General features: G+C 34.2%; 1 protein-coding gene across 2 annotated transcripts in view; it reads right to left on the reverse strand.

The window, feature by feature from the left end:
* The window catches only part of LOC113083532 (dedicator of cytokinesis protein 1), a 179,413-nt gene that overhangs the window by 101,120 nt on the left and 53,913 nt on the right, over positions 1-24,380 (reverse strand). For both annotated transcript variants that reach the window (XM_026254573.1, XM_026254572.1), the window contains exons 19-26: positions 19,207-19,304; positions 14,681-14,770; positions 12,854-12,954; positions 12,642-12,770; positions 10,253-10,361; positions 8,697-8,767; positions 4,519-4,625; positions 23-150 (exon numbers count right to left, since the gene is read on the reverse strand). In XM_026254573.1, the coding sequence (XP_026110358.1) occupies positions 23-150; positions 4,519-4,625; positions 8,697-8,767; positions 10,253-10,361; positions 12,642-12,770; positions 12,854-12,954; positions 14,681-14,770; positions 19,207-19,304 (833 nt within the window). The remainder of the gene's footprint in view (positions 1-22; positions 151-4,518; positions 4,626-8,696; positions 8,768-10,252; positions 10,362-12,641; positions 12,771-12,853; positions 12,955-14,680; positions 14,771-19,206; positions 19,305-24,380) is intronic.

Below are 24,380 nucleotides of genomic sequence, written 5' to 3' on the forward strand. Positions count from 1 at the left end.
TGTGTGTGTGTGTGTTTCTCACCACGTCCTTCCTGTAAAGCACCTCCAGGATGTTGCTGAGCAGCTGGCAGCAGGAGTCCAGCTCCTCATGATTCTCCAGGTGAAGTTTGAGCTGCTCCGTCATCAAAGGCAACAGGATCTCTCTGCAGTCTACACACACACACACACACACACACACACAGCAGGTGAAATCATCTCTTTTAACCCTATAGTGAGCAAACATATACATTAACACATACATACATTTTTGTTTGTACTATAAATTGTCTTGGGAACACATGATTTCAAAATAGCCAAATATTTTCTGATTAAAAGGCTTCAACTAAACATCTCAAACCTTGCAAAGACAGCAAACAGATCTAAACACACACACACTTCAAAGTGAATATTGACATCTGCTCCATAAATACAGGGGAAGAAATAAAATAAATGCCATACGATCAATAAAATAGGAGATGGGCGTGGCATATAATCTGTCAATCAGCGTGGGAGGCGGAGCTTTGTGTGTGTGTGTGAGCTGAATCAATGTAAATCTGTTTTTCTTCAATGAGGAGTCATTACTGGAGCAAACACACACAGCTGGCCTTCCTGAAAGCTCATTTATCATGTTGTTCAGGCCAGTTTAAACTCTCACAAATAAATCCACACTATCCTTTTACTATACGCTTATGCATTAAATAACTGACCTGCCCGTGAACTTTGAGACAGCACTTTAGCACGCAGAATTAAAATCAGGGTCACAGCAGAATAAATCACAGCGTCTGACATCAGCAGCGATATACGGCTCTCCTCAAATGAGGCCTGACTTCTGCTTTCCTTCATTTGACTCAACAAAAGACAAACTTTCACTTTTCCAGGTCAGAAGTCTGAGATTCCCAGGACACGTCAACAAACACACACAGCTACAAATGACGCCAACAAACAGCCATGTATTTAATAGATTTCTTGTAATCTACATGGTATTCAATGCATCGACTAGTAAAGCAAAGCACTGGCAATCTCAAGGTAATCACTCTAACTCCCAGAAAACACAAACTCTTATATAAAAAAAATAATAATAATTATGCAAAAATACATTAATAATTAATGCATATTATATGACTTGATTAAATATTTAAATTCTGATTATGGTAATCTGTGGTCAAATATTTACCACATTCTCTCTTCTCTTGCATAATAAAATAATTTAAACAGAAACTTCAACTGTTGATTATTATTATATTTTAAAGTGGAAATATGTGGTAATAAGCTGCATCATTTTTTTTTTGGTGAGTTATCACTCTGAATTGTGGCCTGTTATTGATGCATGAATGATTTTCCATTTACTTTTCTAAATATATAAGTATTTAGAAAAAATTAAAAGCTAAATAAATGCATAAACATTCAAATATAAATCAATGACTTAATCAGTGCTAAAGTAGTTTTCACTGTTTTCACTTTCCATATATGTTAACATCTCAAAAAATGTGTTTTAGGGTTTTATGACACTTTAAAGCAATGCATTTACAACCTTTCAGATGAACACTGATGCTACTCACAGTCACATTACACAGCTAAAAACATTTATCTAGCATCTGTGCGTTTAGAGATGGAAAAACAGAGACACAGAGAGACTGACCCAAACCTCAGTGAAACATGACTACACAACCAGTGGCTCCTGTAATTAAAGAGTCAGCAGACGAATCACTTCTTTACATTAAGCTAAAGAAGCATTTGATAAAGAAGCACAGTCATCCTTGCTCACAGTCATTTTTGTGCCTGGCTTTTGAGGATATTGCAGTTGATGTAAATGCATATGGAAAATGCGTCAAATTCTGAAAATATTCTGTATCATAAGAAAGCCGGATTAAGGGCTCTAATGCTTTCACACAAGCACAACCGTGCTTTAAAATACCATCTAGGTATGCAGCACACTAGGTATCAGAACAGATTGAGGCTAGAAAGTGAAAGAGAGACCAAAGAAGAGAGAGAAGCACTGAATCTTCATCTTCAGGGGACCAACTTAAAACTGTAAAGCAAGGGGCAAAGTTTAAATACATGCTTCACCAGGGTTATTACTGTAACAATAGTAAACTAAATATTACATAAAAATAATTTAACAATAAAATAATGCATGCATAAATGTTCAAATACATAAATGCATGTAGAAATAATTTATGCATTAAAATGCATGAATAAATGCATATAGAAATGCATTAATAAGTGGTGCATAAATATATAAACAAATAAATAAAGACTGTATGCTCCAAGTCAAAAGGCACAGTCTTTGTGAACTGGATGAAGAGGATGATGAAGCCAATCATCAGTCTATGTTTACTGGAGTGAAACGCACATAATCACAGGCTTTATGTTGTCCACGATTTCACACTGATGTGTCACACCAATTCAAAATCTACCTTTTCTGAAGAAAAATATGAGTGGTGCTTGACTTTCGTTCAGATCGGAAACCTCAAAGAATGATTGTTAGTAATAGTCATGCTCGTCTTGCAAAACAACTATTAAAACTGCATATTAACATGCTGTCAAACTGAACTGAGAAATTCATTTCAAAATAAAGAAATCCTCTAAAATTATATCATTTGCACGAGTCAATAATCATGTGAAGTTTACATTAGATAAATCAGTTTAGAATAAATGGAAGTTGACAAATCTGTGCTGAAGTGCAATGAACACCACACACACAATACTAAGTAAAACTACAAGAAGTGACACCAGCCAACTTACTACAACTAAATAATATTACTGTTATTTAACCACCGTACTAAAATATGTTCGCTGGTAAAATCTTGATATTATATTCTATTATATTACAACTAATTGTACATGAGAACTCTTCCATACAAAATTATCATTTAAAATTGAAACAAATTAATATAAAATAAAAATTCATCTAAGTCATTTCAAGTTAATTAAATTATTATTATTCAGTAAGGTCTGAACTGGAAAAATGAGCTTAAAATTTGTAAAATTATTATAATTTATTAAAACAAATACATTATTATTTTATATAAATTTATATTTATAAATTTATAATATATATATATATATATATATATATATATATATATATATATATATATATATATATATATATATATATATATATATATATATATATATATTATAATTATAATAATAATTAATAATAAATACATGTCTAATATACCAGGTTTGTGTATTTTTTTTTAATCAAATTGGTCTAAATCATTAAATCCTGATTTCATACGAGAACGAGAGACTGAATCGCATGAGACAGCGCATGAACACGTGATGAGTGATTTAACTAAGTCAGAACAGATAATTACTGCTGAATGACGTGCATCTACTGGAGAGCTGTCATATATCACTGCTTTAACACACACACACACACACACACACACACTCCATCATTCACAAACATTCAGGAGAATTACCTGGATATCTGCAAGAAATGTCCCAATACAGAACTTTCTACAGACAACTGCATCATAATAACAGTAGATAAAGCAAATATATGTGCTTCTTAAATCAATGTGATACAGTAAAGTGATTCTTAACTAGAATATTGCAAGACAAAAAAAGAGTGCAAGGTCAGTTTAAGGGGTTGCAATCAGCAGAAGAAAAAAAAATTCCCACCCATTTCAACTTAAAAAAAAAAAAAAAGTTCAGTTGCCTTAAACTTTATAATGATCAAAATGGTCGTACAAGTAATTTCACTGTATTAAACTTACTCTAAAAATCTAGTTGAATCTCAAGTAACTTATAAACGCTTTGAAATTGCTCAACTTATTTTGATGAGTTAAAGTAATGTAAAAACATCAAATGTCCCTGTCGTCTCACTATGTGTCAAGCTCACGGTGCATCGAGCCTCTTCCCCAAACACATCTCTGATGATCACTTCAATATTTAGTAGATCGTCGTTATTATACTGTTAGCTTTGTTTCATGATTAGATTATTCTGTACTTTGTTAGATTCGGTTTGTGAGTGTTAAGCCACCCTTGTATTTCTGTTGTTAGTTTAGAAGAGTTCAGTTAGTTGTCAATTATTCATACCCTTTCACACAGCACATCCAGTAAACGTACTGCTCTTTAGTGCCATCTTTGACCCAGTAACAAATGTCCCACTTACAGGTTACAGTACCATACCTCTTTAACATCAAGCACCAAACATTTTATTTATTTATTTTTGATATAGGCATAACAGTATGGTCAGCATGATTTTTTTTTTCTCTTATGCTTTCCGGGGTTGCATTTAATTGATTCAAATTTACAAAAATACTATAAAAAATAAATAATTAAATGTAACATGCTAATAATTTTTATAAAATACCAATTTCTATTGGGCAGGTCCAGTTAAAAAGCTTCCATCACTGCACTGTAAATATATAAGGCCTTATATTATCACATCAATAACCTCAGAAGAGATTGCACCAATCACAGCGTCTCATGCGGCTCACAGCATGCAGCCGGTGTCAGACAGTGACCTTTAGAGAGAACGTGTGTGTGTGTGTGTGTGTGTGTGTGTGTGTGTGTACGTACCATGCTGAATAAACAGGTCGCTGTGGACGATGTCAATCATGCAGTTCAACTTCTGCTTCACCAGACGCCCCAGAGGAACTTTGAGAATAAACTCACTGAACAGCTTACTGGAGAGAAAGAGAGAGAGACACAGACAGAGTCCATGCTGCTGTTAACTGCACCGCCAGAACTTAGTGAACACTAACAGGTGTGTGTGAGTGTGTGTGTAACACTCCTCTCGTCTTCATTTGCTGTTGAAGTGACAGTTCATTTCTAAAACATGCTAAATGTCATGGGCTATACCTCTCTGTCCTCAACACACACACACACACAGAAGCCCAGGGCACAACAGAAGAGCAGTGGCTCTTTTTGTGGAAAGAACTGGCTCTTGAAGAAAGCAGGATGAGAGCAGTCTGGCAGATGATGACAGTATTCAGAGATGGCCTGGTCTGTGTCTGTGTGTGTGGGGGGGGGGGGGGGGGGGGAGACCCACAACCTCTCTGCTGAGCAAACACACTTCTGTGACAATGAACTCTGAGCAAACAGTGCAGTGCTAACACGGTGTGTGCTAACCAGACCTCCAGTCATTTTTTCTGTCCTCAGTGATAGTGAAAAGTGTGAAACACATCAACAGGCTCTTCCATCACTGGTCAATCAAACAAAAGTCCCGTCCCAGACTCATGCTATTCCTCTGCATGCTCAAACATCAGATTCATGTTCTGATAAAGTCACAGAATCGGAGTGAATCAATTACTTCCTTTTGTCTCTGCATTTTAGACTTAAAGAAAAACTTTGTCTATGCATTTTATGAAGAGGATGAATAAAAATAGATTATTTGCTGCATGCTGTGCCCAATCACAGGAATATGAATAGGAAGGAAAGCAAATGAAAGAAAAAGGTGAAGACAAATGTAAATGGAACGAAAAAGCAAAGGAGAAAAAAAAAACAGAAAGAAGGGAAAGACAAGGTGAGGAAAAAGGAAAGGAAAATGGGAAAAGTGAGTCAAGGGGAGGGAAAGGAAAGGAAAGGAAAGGAAAGGAAAGGAAAGGAAAGGAAAGGAAAGGAAAGGAAAGGAAAGGAAAGGAAAGGAAAGGAAAGGAAAATGGGGAAAACTATAGTGGAAAAGAAAATTAAATGGTAAAAGGAAAAGTGAAGGGAAATTAAATAAATAATGTAGATATTTACAGAAAGGAAAAGGAAGTGGAAAATAGGAAAAAGAAATGAAATCAGAAAGAAGAAAGAGCAAAGGAAAAAGTGAGTCAGGAATAAGCAAAATAAAGACAACAAAAGAGAAAAAGGAAAGTAAAAAAAAATCAAAAGGAAAAGAAAATGGACAGGGAAAAGTATAAAGTATTAAGCCAGAAATAAGCTAAATAAATTAAAAGGGAAAGTAAAAACAAAAAAAGAAAAGAACAAGGGAAGGAAGGGAAAAAAGCAATCAAGAAACTGAAAAAAAAAAGAATTTAGGAAAATGAAAAAAAGAAAACAGAAAGGGAAAGAAAAAAATGACAAAAATAAAAAAGGCAAAAGTGAGTGAAGAAATAAATAGAATCAAAAAGTTGAGTCATGACAAAAGTGAAGTAAACAAAATAAGGAAAAGGGAAAGAGAAGAGAAAGTAAAGGGCAGGTTTTCTCTCTGGTAGAGAAGAGGAGTGCAGGAGACTGAAGATGAAGATGATGAAGAACAAGAGATGATGAGAAGAGAAGAACAGAACAGAATTAGAGCGAGAGGTCACTTTAGATCTCAACGCTCCAGAGTTTCTCCAGAACATCATCAGCAGATCTGCTTTATATTCCTGCTCAATCCCTCTGTCACAAAACACCTTGTGAAAACGCCATGTCAAGGAAAACTGGTTTGGTGAGGAAAGGCCGTCATCAGCTAAACTCCTGAGACACAGCAGGATTCATGTGCGTGTGTGTGTGTGTGTGTGGTAAATTCAGCCATCACCAGAGCGACGTAACTCCATTAAAATGCCACTCAGGTAAGAACGCATTATCCAGAACAGCAGACGGGATGGGCGAGTGACCACCACTTTGCACTGATTGGGTTTCGAATCTAAAGCGTGTGAGAAATACTTGAGCAGTAGAAGCGATGTGGCAACTCTAGTGACATACGAGCAAAACTCCACTGGACAGACGGATGATAATGACAATCCCATCTAGTGTTTGAGAAGCACCAGACTGAACAACTCCACCATTCACACCTGATTTCATTAGCAGCCTCCCAGAGTCACTTAAAGAGAGAGAGACACGAGAGCAGATGAAAGCCATGAGGAGAGACTGATGGGGGACAGAGAGAGAGAGAGAGAGAGAGAGAGACAGAGAGAGAGAGAGAGAGAGAGAGAGACACACGAGAGCAGATGAAAGCCATGAGGAGAGACTGATGGGGGAGAGAGAGAGAGAGAGACAGAGAGAGAGAGAGAGAGAGAGAGAGAGAGAGAGAGAGAGAGACAAGAGCAGATGAAAGCCATGAGGAGAGACTGATGGGGGAGAGAGAGAGAGAGAGAGAGAGACAGAGAGAGAGAGAGAGAGAGAGAGAGACACACAAGAGTAGATGAAAGCCATGAGGAGAGACTGATGGGGGACAGAGAGAGAGAGAGAGAGAGAGACAGAGAGAGAGAGAGAGAGAGAGAGACACACGAGAGCAGATGAAAGCCATGAGGAGAGACTGATGGGGGAGAGAGAGAGAGAGAGACAGAGAGAGAGAGAGAGAGAGAGAGAGAGAGAGAGAGAGACAAGAGCAGATGAAAGCCATGAGGAGAGACTGATGGGAAGAGAGAGTGAAAGTGAGAGAGAGAGAGAGAGACATGAGGAGAGGAAGACAAGATGAAAGACAAGATTGTTGTATGAAGAAGGATTTCTGTGTTTTAAAACAAAGGAAAACAATAATTGTCATAAAATAAGAAAATAAATAAATAATTAAAAAAGAAGAAAATAAGGGTAATTCAGTCCCTCCAGAAAAACGTGGATTATTTTTGTGATTGTTGCGGGCAAAAATCCTTGATTTTGTGGCAGGTTTTCTTAAAAAATGCGATGGAATATGCGGGATATTTTTGCAATCTTATGCGATGAAATTGCGGGAACTTGCAAAAACTGCGTTTTGATGAAAAAGAGAAAAAAAGGTATTATTTTACATACTACTAATATACTTACAACTGTAAGGTTTTTGTACTATTCTGTAACAAAAAAGTACAATCTTACAACTGTAGAGGTGCATCAACTTCTGAATGAAACTACAACAGTCCACTGTGAAAATGAAAGCTAACTGCTTAGCCTTTAGCACTGACCTATCATTCGCCATCCTCATCCTCATCCCTCTCTCAAAATAATTTGACCCCACTGTCATGTAACACACCGGGTAACCGTTTTGCACGGTCTTTTGCGCTTATTTTTGTTGGCAGATGAGAATGATTTGCGTCCTTCACCCTGGTTTCACCGCGGGCTTCACAGATGATGTTCACATCGCGCAATTACGTCACTTCATAAGGTTCCCATTGGGAAATAATGGCGATTTACTTGTGTAAAGTAAACGCAAAATTTTCAACTTTCTGCTAAGATATATGTGACTTCATGCTACCTCCACATATTTTGCTTCCTGAAATTGGGATTTTATGCGGCGAAAGTGCGGCGTATTTGAAAAAATGCAACCCCCGCATAAATATGCGTCCCTTGGCTGATTTTGCATAAAATCATGCGATCGCATAATCACGTTTTTTCTGGAGGGACTGGTAATTCTAAGTCTATAGAGTTACTGACCAGATGACAATCACATTTCATCTTAAAAATATAAAAGGTAGGATGAGTAACAATATAGTTTGTACTTTATTAATCTCAGAAAAATATGAGGCAGGATGAGCAACTCTATCATTTGTTGGTTGTGTTTATTAATTTATTTATTTCAGAAGGGAATTTTTTGTGTTTCATACAGTATATCAAATATCCTAGACATGCACTCATATGCTTCTAAAAAAAAAAAATAATGGAATGATAACTAAACTAAATTAAAAATAAAATAAGTTGTTTTAATTTGTTGCTCACAACACTCTTCTGCAAAACACTTTCTTAAACTCATTATATGCGTTTGGCTGTGTGCAAACATGCAGTATTAAAACATGCTACTCACAACAACAGTTAATAAAAGTCTTCATTCAAAATATATATATATAAGGACATCAACTAAATATGTCTGATAAACTCACCTGAGCTCCTTTGGATCAAAGACCAGTTTCAGATCATTGACGATAGTTGGGACGTATTTCAGTGCAGCACCCTAGAATTCACAAAAAAAAAAAAAAAAAAAAAAAAAAAAAAAAAAAAAAAAAAAATTATATATATATATATATATATATATATATATATATATATATATATATATATATATATATATATATATATATATATATATATATATATATAAGCATGATCAATGCTCTTAAAATCCTATAAAACATGCTAAACGGAAAAGGGGAAAATCAGGGTTAGTTGGCATAAAAATAAATCATTTTAGAGCAATGTGTTAATTTGATGTATTGTGCTGTCCAAACAGGATAAAAGGTGAGGAAGAGGAGTGACTTCACATTGTTCAAGGAACTGCATGAAGGTGTCAAGAGCCTCATTCAATGATTATCAGAGACATCTGTGCTCAAAGCAAATCCAGCTGTGCTGAACCTCACCCAGAGAAGACACTTATGAAACACAAATACTGAAATAATCTCCAACTGTGTGTGTGTGTGTGTTAGAACAAAGGTGTGTTAATGCAAAAAAGAAGCGACAGGAAAGGTCAGTGACAAACAACACTGCACAGAAATGGAGGAGGAGGAGCAGAGAAACAGATGGAGGAGAGGAGGACAGATAGAGTACCTTGAGGAGAAGCTAAAGATTGTGAAGCCAGAGTCACAGTGGACAGAAGAGGAGATCAGGGGACGAGAGAGAGACACAAACACACTTCAACACAGGAAAGACAGAAACATACATATTCATGTCTGACAGAGGAAACAGAGCAGCATTCTGGGAAGACGTCCTGAGATACAGAGCCTCCAGTTACACTTTCTGCTCATGTTGTTCCAAACCTCTAAGACTTTCCTTCTTTTATACAACGAAAGTGAACATGGATGCTTTAATATTTGGTGTGGGTTTTTCTTTTATTATTATTTTTATTTAAAAGATATCTCTTCTGCTCATCAAAGCTGCATTTAATTACTCAATAATATAATAGAATCAGTAAAATTCTGAAATATTATTACAATTTTAAAGAACTCTTTTCAATTTGAATTTATTTTAAAATATAATTTATTTATGTGATGCACAGCTGTATTTTCAGCATCATTCCTCCAGTCTTCAGTGTCACATGATCTTCAGAGATTCATTATAATACGCTGATTTGATGCTCAAGAAACATCTACAGTATTATTATTATCAATGTCGAAACCTTTTTTTATATCTCATAACTGATTTAGAAGCAACAACTTTGAATATATGGGTGTGCAACTGCATTTAGGGAGGTTTTTTTCTGATTTTTCCTCTCATAAAGCATCATATGAATACAGAGGAACTGGAATACATCATATGGATGTCATTTGTAGGCGTTCAGTGTTTGTAAAAGAGCAGCGGGAACATTCTGAGAAACATCTCCTTGTGTGTTGCATGTGTGAAATGAAGTCACACCAGGAACAGAAGTGTAAATGTTTTGTTTCTCTTATCTTAACGCTCTATTAACATCCAGCTCATCAGAATCGGGCTCCTAGAGCGTTCTCACCTTCACCCCGCCGGTCCCTTCAGCACTGCTGTTCATCATGGCATTAAACGAGGCGAAGAGATTCCTCAGGGACTCCATGAAATCACTCTCGCCTTTGTTCTCGTAGAGCCTGAAGGAAAACACACAAACAGCAGATGATCAGGGGCTCGAGCGGCGAGAATCATTTCATCTGAATCATCCGAGAAGCAGCAGACTGCTCTACATGTGTTTGGAATGCAAATCCATGACATCAAACTAGCCAGAGCAATACAAACCCACATCAAAAACAATGTGTCAACCTCCACACACACACACACACACACACCTGTTCACACCTCTAAACTAGCCCCTGATTACAGGCTGATCAGATTGATGAATTGCTTCGTAATCTAGTTTGAAGGGCAGAGAGCTGATGGGCCGTTTCGGGCGCTGCTCCAAAGAGCCACAAAAACACCGGGAGGATTCCCGCGCTCTCGCTTTCATTAAACGCTCGCCGATGGCCTTTGCTGATGAGATTAGTGCCAGCTGGTTTTCTGTGCTCTGGTTACGGTGAGAGACAGATATTCTCACTCTCATCCAGAAGGTTTACATTAGACCGGCCCTCCGTGCATCCACACACACACACACACACACACACACTTAGTTAATGGCCTGTCAAATATATCGAAATATTCTTCACACTCCAGTTAATTAATTATTTTGAAGTGCTTTATCCTCGTTAAATACTAAATAAAGGGGAGATATGGTAGAATTTTATTATTTTTAATCAAATGCAGAAGTCATATTTAACCTCAAAATCAAATAAAAACATTTAATAATACTTTGCAAAAATCAAATCAATTTGAATAAAAAATTCAAGAAATGCTGAGGTCATATTTAATCCCAAAATCAAATGGAAAAATAAGGAATTATAATTAGCAAAAAAAAAATTAAAACAAAATCTATTAATAAAAAATTGAAAAATGCAAAATGCAAAAGTCATATTTAATCACAAAATAAAATAGAATAATAAGAAATTATATTTCGCAAAAATAAATAAATAAAAGTGACAAACTGTCAAGAAATGCTGAGGTAATGTTTAACACTAAAATCAAATAATAATAAAATATATATATATATATATATATACACATTTTACAAAAATCATCCAATCAAAAAATGAATAAATAAATGTGAAGAAATGCTGAGGTCATATTTAAACCCAAAAATCACACAGAAAAAAATAAGAAATTACATTTTGCATAAATAAACAAATAAATAAAACAAACAATCTGTTATTATGAAATGCTAAGGTCATATTTAACAATAAAATATAAACGAAAACTAAATAATTTGTATATTGCATTTTATAATTGTATTTTGCAAGAAATAAATAAAATAAACACTGAGAAATATTTAATAAATAAGTAATTGCTTTTTGCATAAATTTCCACTGTAGTCTGAAGTCCTGACTGGGAGGAATGTGTGGTCGGATCAGGCATGTGTTGGGGAGTCTGTGAGCGAGGAGAGAAGTCATCAGATCAGACTCTGCTCATTAGTGTCTCTCTCAGCGTTCAGGCTGTTAAAGAGACACCATCATATACTTCACCTGCAGACAACATGCTAATCACCAGCGCTGAACTTCATTACTCAACACTTCCTCCGTCTCCCGTTCCACTTCCTGTCTGCCTCAAACACATCCTCCATCCGTCAGGAAACCAGGGCACTTCAGTTTGATAAAGGTGTGCCATTTCAGATCTGCACATTAAATCTGTCTCTTAGCCTTAACTGCAGCTCATTGGCTGGAAACCCATAGTACGAAGGAGGAAAAGAAAGAAGTGTTGGAGTATATGTTGGATACGCCAACATTTATTATCTGTTAGCTTTGTGCAACTTGTTAAAACTGCACACTTTAAAAATAGTAAAGCTGCACAGTTCTGATAAAAGATTATGTGAAATAAGATAAAATAAAATAAAATAAATAAAATAATAAAAAAACAAAAAAATAAAAATAAAATAAAATATATAAAAAATAAATTAAAAATAAAAAATATAAAAAAATAAATTAAAAATAAAACAAAATCAAATCGAATTAAATCAAAACACAAAAAGGAAAATTCAGGTGTGCTGTTTTTGTTTGAAGGGCTGCACAATTTGGCCATTATGCTGTGATTATATATCAAAATAGCTATAAAATTGCTGCTAATATTATTGGCTATATGATATTTAAATGTGAAAAAAACTCAATATTAGTAGTAATAATAACAACAACAACAACAAGCAGTTATAATAACAGCAATTATTATCGCTGTTAATAACAATAATAATTCCCTGGTTCAGACTACGAGCACAGCTCTGTGGATTTGAGTGATGTGATATCCCTAAAGCTCAGATGTGCAGAGAATAAAACAGAAGATGAATCTGAACGCACTGGTTGAAGAGAACGCGGGATCTCACGATGAACTTGAAGATGTTCTCCAAAGCCTTCAGAGCTTTCAGCAGCTGCTCCGTCAGCTTCTCGGCGTTATCCACGTAGTTCTTCAGGACTTTGGTCAGCTTTCTGAAGACATCAGCACACAGTGTGTCACACATGAAGACAGAGCACACACTGGCACAGAGAGGGCAGGATGATGTCACACTCACGTGTAGGCCAGGGTGGCACTGAAGTGCTTGCGGATGTAGGTCTCCAGAACCGGATTGAAATGATGGAACTTCCTGTCTGCGATCAGGCCGATTATGAAGACCTGTCAAACACAGAACAGACACTTATTACACGTAATAAAAAATAAATATATACAGTACAGACCAAAAGTTTGGAAACATTACTATTTTTTATGTTTTTGAAAGAAGTTTCTTCTGCTCATCAAACCTGCATTTATTTGATAAAAAATACAGAAAAAACAGTAATATTGTGAAATATTATTACAACTTAAAATAACAGTTTTCTATTTGAATATAATTTAAAAAATAATTTATTCCTGTGATGCGCAGCTGAATTTTCAGCATCATTCCTCCAGACTTCAGTGTCACATGTAACATCAGTCGATCACATGATCATTTAGAAATCATTCTAATATTCTGATTTATTATGAGTGTTGGAAACAGTTCTGCTGTCTCATACATTTGATCAATAAAAGGTTCAAAAGAACTGCATTTATTCAAAATAAAAATAAAAAATTATAATAATATATTTCCTTTACTATCACTTTTTATCAATTTAACACATCCTTGCTGAATAAAAGTATTGACTTTATAAAAAAAAGAAAGAAAAAAATTACTGACACCAAATTAGTGACCAGTAGTGTATATTGTTATTACAAAAATATTTATATTTTAAAAACATAGCTTCTTTTTTTTTTTCATCAAAGTATCCTGAAAAAGCATCACATGTTCTGAAAAATATTAAGCAGCAGAACTGTTTCCAACTTTGATAATGAATCATCATATTAGAATGATTTCTAAAGGATCATGTGATAATGATCCTAAAAATTCAGGTTTGCATCACAGAAATAAATAATGATTTAAAGTATAATAAATTTAAAAACAATTATTTTAAATTGTAATAATATATCACAATATTACTGTTTTTTTCTGTATTTTTGATCAAATAAATGCAGGCTTGATGAGCAGAAGAAACTTCTTTCAAAAACATTAAAAATAGTAATGTTTCCAAACTTTTGGTCTGTACTGTATATATATATATATATATATATATATATATATATATATATATATATATATATATATATATATATATATAATTTTTTTAGTTATTACTACTACTATAACCTACTATAATTCAGCACAATACACACACAATACTCAGACTGAGCTGGTCAGATTATGCCTAAATCCTATTATTTAAAAACGAACACATTAAATACTGGGTCAAATTAAACCATTTGTATAAGCATTATTATTAGATTTTTAAAAAAAAATGAGAAAGAAAAACTGTTCAAAATTAAATCTAATTAATGCTACGCAGAAGAGCTGATAACATCTCGTAGTTGCTTATAACAGACAGGAAAATAATAAAAAATGACATGAGAGCTGTTAAAATATGTAAATACGTCTTTGCCTGATTTAATCCTACTCTTTCAAAACTGAAGTCTAATATAAAGTAAGCCAATTAACGTTTAGTAGAAGTGCTGACAACATTTTATTGTAATTTGTAAAAGATATGAAACCATTAAGTGGACATCACACAACAGACTCAGAGTAAGCAGTTATACATGTAAATATATATCTGAATAAAATGAATAAAACTACTTTAAGATTAAAATATTAAAAGCAGGGGAAACTGGAAAGAAACATAACATCTTGATATCACTAATAGAATAATAGCATTTTGTTCTCATTAATTATAAGGGTTGGGTAGGAACACTAATCAAATATGATATTTAGTATGAAAACCTCATATATAAATATAATGCAAAAACATTTCCAAAAATTTTGCCATGAGATTCTTACCAGAGCATCGAACACAAGCGTATCAAAGGTTTCACTGTCTGAGTTCTCCATCATAATGTTGAAAAGGGCGTCCAAAGTGTCCTGCAGAAACTAAACACACACACACACACACACACAGATTATAAGATGAAACAGAAACACACACACACCATAGTTTAACAGGATGATTTTAAGAACTCTGTGCTTTGCTCTGAATCATTACTGAGAAAGCATAAATCAAATTAATCAATTAGATTTTGTCCCGACTGGCAAGTAAATGTATTTAATTAAAGATACTTAGGTGACAAAGACAAGACATAAATAAATAAACAACTAAAGACAAACAAATAATTCAAAACAATTCAGAACGAATAAACTAAATTAAAAAAAAAAAAAAAAAATTATACAAATGAAGGAAACTAAAACAAATTAAATAAATAAATGAACAAACAATAAGTTGAATCTAAGAAACATAAATAAAAACAAACAAATAAGACAAAAACAAATAATTAAAAACCATTAAAAACAAATAAAACTAATTATACAAATAAATAAAACATAAAAAAGACACAAATGAAGCAAACAAACAATAAAACAATGATAAAAAGTAATACCTAAAATGAAATAAATAAATGAACAAATTAAATTGAAAGAAAGAAAGATTTTATTCATTTATACACTGAAAACATTAAAGCACGTGTAACCACGAAATGGCAAATATAACAAAAATTTCCCTGAGAACTACGGATGTAACCAAGAGCTAACTGCATTATACAACATTATAAAAACAAGTGCATGATACCGGTTTCTAGAAAGAGTTGACAAGGATCTTTTGTTAAAACACTTCACTGCAAACAGATTCTCTCTCACACACACACACAGATGTTTATAAATAAGATTGTTCGCACATTTGCTCTATTTCTGCACTTACAAATTCAGTGTGAAAACTCATTTAAAAGCTGAAATGCTCCACCTGAGGACGAGCGAGTGTTTGTGATTGGCACATCTGCTGCGTGGCCTCTACTTACAGTCCCTGCGACGAGAGGAAGAGTGTGTCCTCCAGGGGAAATAAATAAACACCAGAGTCAAGTAAACAAGTCCCAACACATACAAGAGTCCAAGTCTATAACGGCCACCAATCTGAGATCAGATCCTCACCTCAGGTGCACACACACAACTCAGACAGCACTCATAAAATAAAAAAAGAGCAGGAGATGGAGAAAGAGAGAGGGCATTATTCTAATGAAAGGACAGAGATGAATCACGCTGGAGATGATTCTTTCTGTTAAAAGAAAGTTTGCTTCGGTCGTGCAAAGATAACATTCACTAGGATATTTGTTCATTGAGCTGGAACCAATAGAAATAGGAGATATTTGAGGATGAGAGTCGATATTTGACACTAGGAAATGACAAATCTCAATTTAGCAATTCAGGTTCTGAATGTATGTAATGATTTTGTTTTTATTTACAATAACGATTTTATAAAGAATATAAAATATATAAAGCAGATATATTTTAAGCAACTATATATTTTATCAATTAAAATATAAATCTTTTCAATATTTAATAATGCACTTTTATATATTTTTATACAATTTTATATATTTTAGCATGCCCTTGCATATTTTTTTTTCAAGCAGATCGATATATATTGTATATTTAAAATATAAATAATGCAATGAATATTTAAATACACTAAAACCAATACTGCGTTCGTTTTGATATAATTGTATTATTCTTGCTTGAACATTGAGGACACTGGAATATAAAGATACTGTATGTTATCGATTATTTCTTTATCAATTAATTGCTTTCCTTCTCGCATTCAATAAAAAAAATCTCAACTAAATTAAAAGCAAATGATTTAGTGGCGAAACAATTAAAGTTGTATAATTTTTAGTGCATAAATGCATTACAGATTTTACATTCTTGTGATTCAAAAGTATTGGAGTGAATCAGTTGAAGCAGTTCTAGAAAATAATATAATTATATTTTTTTAAAAATCAGTATTGGTTTTAGTGTATTTAAATATCCATTGCATTATTTATGTTAAATATAAAGTATATATATATATATATATATATATATATATATATATATATATATATATATATATAAATCTACTTGAAGAAAATATACAAGTGGACTCTAAAATATATACAATTATATAAAATATGCAAAAGTGCATTATTAAATTAAAAGTAATATTATATATTTAAATTAAGTAAACCATGTAAACTGTAAATTATTAAATATCGAAAGAAATTTGAAATAGTATAATACTTTTATTTATTTACTGATTTAACCAATTGAAAAAAATACAGTTATAGAATTTAAATACAGTACAGAATTTAATTATTCACTCAATTTATTAATTAAACCTAGTTTTAGTTTATTTAAACATTGTATTGTTAAATAATGTCAACTTCCTCCTCAGATGTCCTAGAAGAACGTCTCATCCTTCAAATGTCAGATAATAAATAAACGGGGCGTAAATGTAGCGGTGCCCTTGAATCACTGCAGATGTTTCCTCCAGTGCGTTTACAGTGAAGTGAGCGATCCGTGCCATAGGAACACAATAGCCATCCTGCAGCATTATTAGATCGTCCTCACAGCTTTCATGCGGCCGCAGAAATCCAATTCCAAACTTGGCAGTGGTGGGAAGGTGTTTTAGTACACAGCGTGAGGAAAGTACATAATCATGTTGAGTGGGACGCCTGCAGGAAACATTCAGGGAAGTCTGTGTGTCTGTCGCTCTGGGTGGTGAGCGCTGAATTATTCACTCGGTGTCGGGCCAATAAACGCACTGCTGGGTGATAGGGGTGTGTGTGTGTGTGTGTGTGTGTGTGTGTGTGTGTGTGAGAGAGAGAGAGAAGCACAAATACTGTAATTGTAGTTAACCCGTTAGTGTGTGTTCTGCATAGTAACAGCTGTTTGAATTAGCAGCTTCCTACAGGCCACCCAAAGACAACTTTAAAGTGTAAACACCTCCGATTTGAATAGTTTTAGTGCAGTTTGAAAATACTGCAATGTATCTGTGGTTGGGCCTTATCCCAATTACTACTAGTTACACTATAAATAGATCATCATGGTTCATAATCCTCTTAGTGGTTATGTATTTATTACAACAAATGCCCTATTCTGAATGTGTAGTTTTAATTATATGAACATTTGGGTTTGATTTAGGTTGATTTGAATCTCACAAACTGTGTATCAGGGCTCCGCCAATTAATTACTTTAAAGTTTTATTTTATATTTCATATAAAAACTGATTTTTTTATTTTCTTTAATATTTTGTCATTTCTTTTTATTTTATCTTTTATTTTAATTTACATAAACATTTACTTTATTTAAATTTTATTCTATTTTATATTTTATAATTCATTTTTATTTGACATTTATTTTTTACATACAAAATACTTTATATTCTCTCTTTTATTTTATATTTTACATTTCATTTTATTAAATATTTTATTCTACCTTTACTTATTTAAATATTGCCATTTTTATTTTTTATTCTACATTTATTTATTTATTTTTAATTAGAAATAATTTATTTTATTTCATTTTAAATGAATATTTTTCTTTTTTATATATACATTTTATGCACAATATGATAGACAGACAGACAGACGGATAGATAGAACAATAACAAATGCAATAGCTGATGTTAACCAACCAACCAGTCTTGTACTGAGGTGAATCTTGAAATGGTGTTTGCTAGACCTTTGCTACATGCATTCAGGAGTAACGTGGTGATTGTCTACAGTTCTGGTCGGCAGTTTTATATTTATGTGGCAGAGACATGGCAGAAAGAGTCTGTTAGAGAGAGACTGAGGAGATATTTACAGCACACAGAGTCTCTGCCTCCATCTTTCTCAGCGCTGACAGCTCGAGCGTGTTTCCCTTCAAACACAGCCGGAGAAATCAGTCCATGAGACACATCACCTTCAGGAGCAAACTGGCATTCAAACACATGATCCGTGAGGGGAAAAGTCACGAAATCAACAGAGCTGGGCCTCATCTCAGAGGGGTTTTTAAATCATATGCTGCATACGAGCATAACACTCTACAATAGACTGAAATTATGATTACAAGAATCACTCCATTCTGAATCTGTAGGTTTAATTACATGATCTCATACAGTTTGTATCAGGGTTACTTCAATGCATTGAATTATTTATTTTTTTCTTCATGGATGGGCATTTTCTGAATGTTTAAATTCCAAAGCTTATTTTGCGTTAGATATGATGAAACTTATTTCAAGCATTTCTATAATTTCACAGGGCCAACCACACACCCTACTGGAAACACTTCCAGAAATGACATTTCTAAATATATCTCAGCATGTGTTGCTGTTGCCTTCCCAAAAAATAAAAACGAATAAGCAAAAAGCTTTGAAGTGCGTTCATCAGAGAGTTCATAGCATAAATCAAAGAGGAAGTCTCCACTCCAACTTCAAACGTTTACATTAGCAGCACGGACGTCTGCATGAATCCAAACGGACGTGAGTTTGTGTGTCTGTCCGTCAGATGATGCACACGTACCTTGACCACCTCGCCTCCCTCCACCTTCATCAGCTGACGGAGGTTCTGCTGGAGCAAACTGATGTTGGATCTCCACTTCAGCAGCCCCAGGAGATCAACTACAGGAGAGCAGAGAGAAACCGCATTAGTGCATTCACCTCGCCACCCTGCACATGAAACATTCATCATAGAGAGACATATGAAGAACATGAGCTCTGGTCAAACCTTAAGCCCTGAGAGGAACCGATTTCACTGCGGTTGTCAAGAAAATCTAAATCTTGACGAATACGAAGCAGTTTATCAATCAGTGTAAATAGATTAGGGAATCACCCGTAATGATTCACGGTCACAAATGTTCTTTAAATGATTCTTACTGGGTGAATCAGACTCAACACACTCATGAGAGTTTACAGTTCAGCCGGTTCACTTGAGGACTCCCATAGACACACATTAGAACTTGTTTATATTGTAGGTATATAAATGTAAAATAATTAATATTTTATTTCTTTATGTAACATTAATAGCAACAACAAGACTTTTTATACATCTTCACACACACACACACACACACAATATATGTAGATATACATAAATAGATAGACAGACACACACAGACAACAAAAAGAAAACAAGTCAATAGAAAAAGAATAGAGAAAGGATAAGTAAAATAAAGTGTGTGTGTGTGTGTGTGTGTGTGTGTGTGTGTGTGTGACAGAGAGATAAAGAGAGATGCATTGTATCATAATTACAATATAAAATGTAGATATATAGATACAACATTATTTCTCAAATGTATCAATTTAAAAAAAGTAAGTCTCACTGTCACTTAATTAAGAATCTATTTCTCTTTATAATATTAATAATAACAACAATAATAATAATAATAATAATAATAATAATAATAATAATAATAATATACAAACACACACACAATATTTATATTTAACATTATAATTATAATACCATTCAATTTTCACTTTTTTTACAAAAAAGTATACATTATGAATATATTAGTCTCGTATAATTTAATATTTAACTATTTAATAAAATGAGCTTTTACAGGGTATATACAGCAATCCTTAAGTTAAATTTACTACTTTTTAATACCTTTTTCACTACCTTCAGAATATTTTTTAAAACCATCACGACACTGAATTGCAAGTGTTAATCAGCGACCTTTCTATTATTTACACAGATTTTGACATATATAACATACAAAAAATAATAGATTTAGAGACTGATGTTGACAGCATATTGCACATTTATTTCACTTAGTAAATAAAAATAAAACAAATACCATAAAATGCGCAATGGAGAAAATGGATAGACCGAACAATAAGCCTGCCTGTTAGTGTTGTCACGGTACCAATATTTCAGTATTCGGTACCGATACCAGTGAAAATCCACGGTTCTCGGTACCAATTTTGGTTCCAAAGCAAAACACAAAAATTTGCTAATAAAAAAAAATAACTTTTTAGCACTAAAAATAAAACCAATGCCATTCTTTATACTTATTTAGAATTGTGTTTAAAGTTTTTCTACAAGTTATATAATTATGAAAAACAGTAAACAAGTTTCACCCAAATTTAATTTGTCTTTTAATTTATCAAATTTAAACACATTTTATGTTTGGTAAATAAAGGGGATTTGCTATTAAAATTAAAACATGGGAGAAATATATAGATTTTTTTTTTTTTTTAAATAAAGTTTTTTATTTTTTTGCAACAGTGGTAGCAGTATCACATACGTTTTACTAAATAATAGTAATATTTCTAGCACAATGCCCTTATGTAAAAATTTTCTTTTAGGCCTAATGAATGCATATTTGTCATTTTGAAATTTCTATTTGCCCATTAGCTCCGCCCACTACCGGAGAAACCGGTATGTCTTCTGCTTTTTCGAAAATGAATATGAATAATTCTAAATTAACTCGATTATTTTGACAGGAGAAGACAACAGATGCTGAAATTAATGCAAGCGACATGCGCTTCAGTCTATGTAGTAAATAAACCTGCACGTCTCTGCCATTCATTAATTCACACAGAGACGCGCAGAACACGGATTCATATTTCAAACAACTTTTGCGGCTTAACATTTACAGATACTGGTCCATATGGAGATTTGATTTCATTAATTTATGCTTTCACAAATTCCATGATTGTCCATATTAAAATGTAAGTTTCATTTACATGACTGGATTTTGAGATTCCGTACTCGTTTTCTGCTTCGCGGAAATCATAGCGCTGTATGCGTCAAGAACCGGGTTTGAACGGGACCTCGGTACTACCGGTCGTTAACCCAGCTATTAGAAAACTTGCATTTGTCCATGAAGACGACGATGGTTGTCCAATCGTTGAAGATATGCCTTGAAGCAAGTCTAAAATAAAACGTAAGCCAGCCACTTCTGTTGAGCGCGCAGTGTTCTGAGATGATGCCGAACGACCACTGAATATGACGTCAGCATCAAACATACAGTGAGACGGAGACGGAAGATCTTTGATTATGTGCCCAGATATGCTAAAGCCCATATAAACGAACTAACACGAACGCAGATAGAATTTCAATCAGAATAAGACACCTGATAGTCTGGAAAAAATAATACCTAATTTGGAACAAAATAATACCTCTGAGACCACATTTAACACTTTTAATGGCCTTAAATTTGACCATTTTGATTTATCACTTTTTAATACTTTTTAAAACCCCGCGGACACCCTGTTTTAAATATAATTATAAAAAATGGTAGATTTAAACAATTGATAGATTTACATATCTACGATGCAAATCTTTTTATTATTGTTATTATTATTATTATTTTTTTTTTAGCTGAATCAAAAAGAAAACCTACATTGAACTGTAAAAATGTAAAGTACTCGCAAAATAAACCCCAACAGCTGATCGGGGCGGTGACAGCAACTGTTGCCTGGTCAATTATACGGTTAAATATTAACTAAACAAAAACACAATGCCCAGACTGACCAATCAGAATCAAGCATTCCAAAACACTGCATACTAACTAAGGCCCCGTTTACACTAGTGCATTTTCGTTTTAAAACAGCATTTTAGAATGAAAACGATCCCTTGTCTACACTGATGTTTCAGAAACTATCTCCGTTTACACTACACAACCTTAAGACACATCATGTGACCATTCATGCAGGTACAGGCACAGATATGAATAGGTAGATTCCCTATTATTTAGTTTGCAGATGTGTCTACGTGCTTGGAGGAATTGAATGGGGAATCTACCTTTTCATCTATGGCTACAACAATGCGCATGATGTTATTGTTTGCATGGTCATCATAGAGCGAATGTGGGCAGCCATGCCATCATTTTGGTCCGTTCACACTTAAACGCAACCCCAGAGTTTTCCAACTAAAATGGGGTCTACAGCGTTTTCAAAAGTCTCCATTTGTGAGGGTCAAAAAAGGCCGGAGCAGTCTAAACGATAGACGTTAAAGAATGTTGTCACGGTACCAAAATTTCAGTATTCGGTACCGATAAAAGTGAAAATCCACGGTTCTCGGTACAAATTTCGGTACCAAAGCAAAACACACAAATATGCTAATAAAAAAAAAAATTTAAAATAATATTTATCACTAAAAATAAAACCGATGCCATTCTTTATCGTTATTTACATTTGTGTTTAAAGTTTTTCTACAAGTAATATAAAATTCATTTTATTTTTTGGTAAATAGAGAGGATTTGCTATTCAATTAAAACATAGAAGAAACATTGTGTGATTTATTTCTTTAAAAAATATAGTTGTATACATTTTTTCAACAGTAGTAGCAGTATCACATACATTCTAGTAAATAATAGTAATATTTCTGGAACAATGCCTTTATGTAAAAATGAACTTTTATTTTGACTGGTAATACACTGACACTTATTTTACTCAAATGAAAGGGTAAAGTGCGTGTGAAGTGACTCAGAACAGTCCTGGTGATGTTGTTTATGTATTTAGACGGCAGATGCTGAAATTACTGCAAGCATAACGCACTTTAGTCTATGTAGTAAACAAACCCGAACGTCTCTGCCATTCATTCATTCATTCATTCATTCATTCACACACAGAGACGCGCAAAACATGCAGGATTCATATTTCAACCAACTTTTGCGGCTTAACACGTACAGATACTTGTCCATATGGAAATTTGATGTAATTAATGTATGCTAACTTTGACAAATTCCGTGACTGATTAAAATGTAAGTTTCATTTTCACGACTGGATTTAGAGATTCCGTCCACATTTTCTTGCTTCGCAAAAATCACAGCGCTGTATGCGTCAAGAACCAGGTTGACCGGGTCCTCGGTACCACCAATACTTAAAGAAACCTGCCGTGACATTTTCTTTTTTTAGTACTGACTTGGTACCGAGGGACCGGGTCTTTTGACAACACCAGACGTAACCGTAGCAAAAGTTATGCGTTTTAAAAGGAAAACGCACTAGTGTAAACGGGGCCTAATGTGAGCAGAAGAAGAGCAGAGGCTGTGATTCATATCATCATATCACATCAGCAGGAACGATAACTGTGTGGGAGAGACGATTCAGAGAGTTAAAGATCCCAACATTTACAAGCCCAGCCTGTGGGTTTAATAAAACCACATCAGAGAGACAGAAAGAGCTGTCAGGCAACGAGAGAAGAGAGTGGCGCTGTCATTTTTTATTTATTAAAAACACCTCATCGCCTGATCATCCGGGAAATGTGCTTCACAAAACTAAAATATCGAAACAAACCTGAATCACAAACAACACTCCTGCAGACCGCATTGATTTCAACCTGCGTTTCTGACACGGAAACCAGAAATAGAGGAACAGCGGGGATCCACGGCTCAATATGCTAATGTTTGTTCCATAAAGAGCCTCTATTTTACTTTAGCGACAGAAAACACTGTGAAATTGACGGACAAGGCCTCGCAGGGGGGGAAATGGATTACACAACAGTAAAAACCTGTGTTTATATGCTAATGTCTCGGCCTGAGGAATCCTCAGCGACCTCATTATCGCGTCTGCTACATGCCAAACGCTGATTTTGGGGGGATTTCTGACAACGGTCTTCATTAACGCGGCATCTGAATTGCCCCCGTGGCTCAAGGGTCGCGCAAAACCGTCGTTAGCACCTCTGTAATCAATTCGCAAGCACGGCCGGCCTCATAACACGCTATGTGAGAGGAATTATGCCTGCGTCCG

This window comes from Carassius auratus, unplaced genomic scaffold (genome assembly GCF_003368295.1).
Source record: "Carassius auratus strain Wakin unplaced genomic scaffold, ASM336829v1 scaf_tig00038657, whole genome shotgun sequence".
NCBI classification, from domain to species: domain Eukaryota; kingdom Metazoa; phylum Chordata; class Actinopteri; order Cypriniformes; family Cyprinidae; genus Carassius; species Carassius auratus.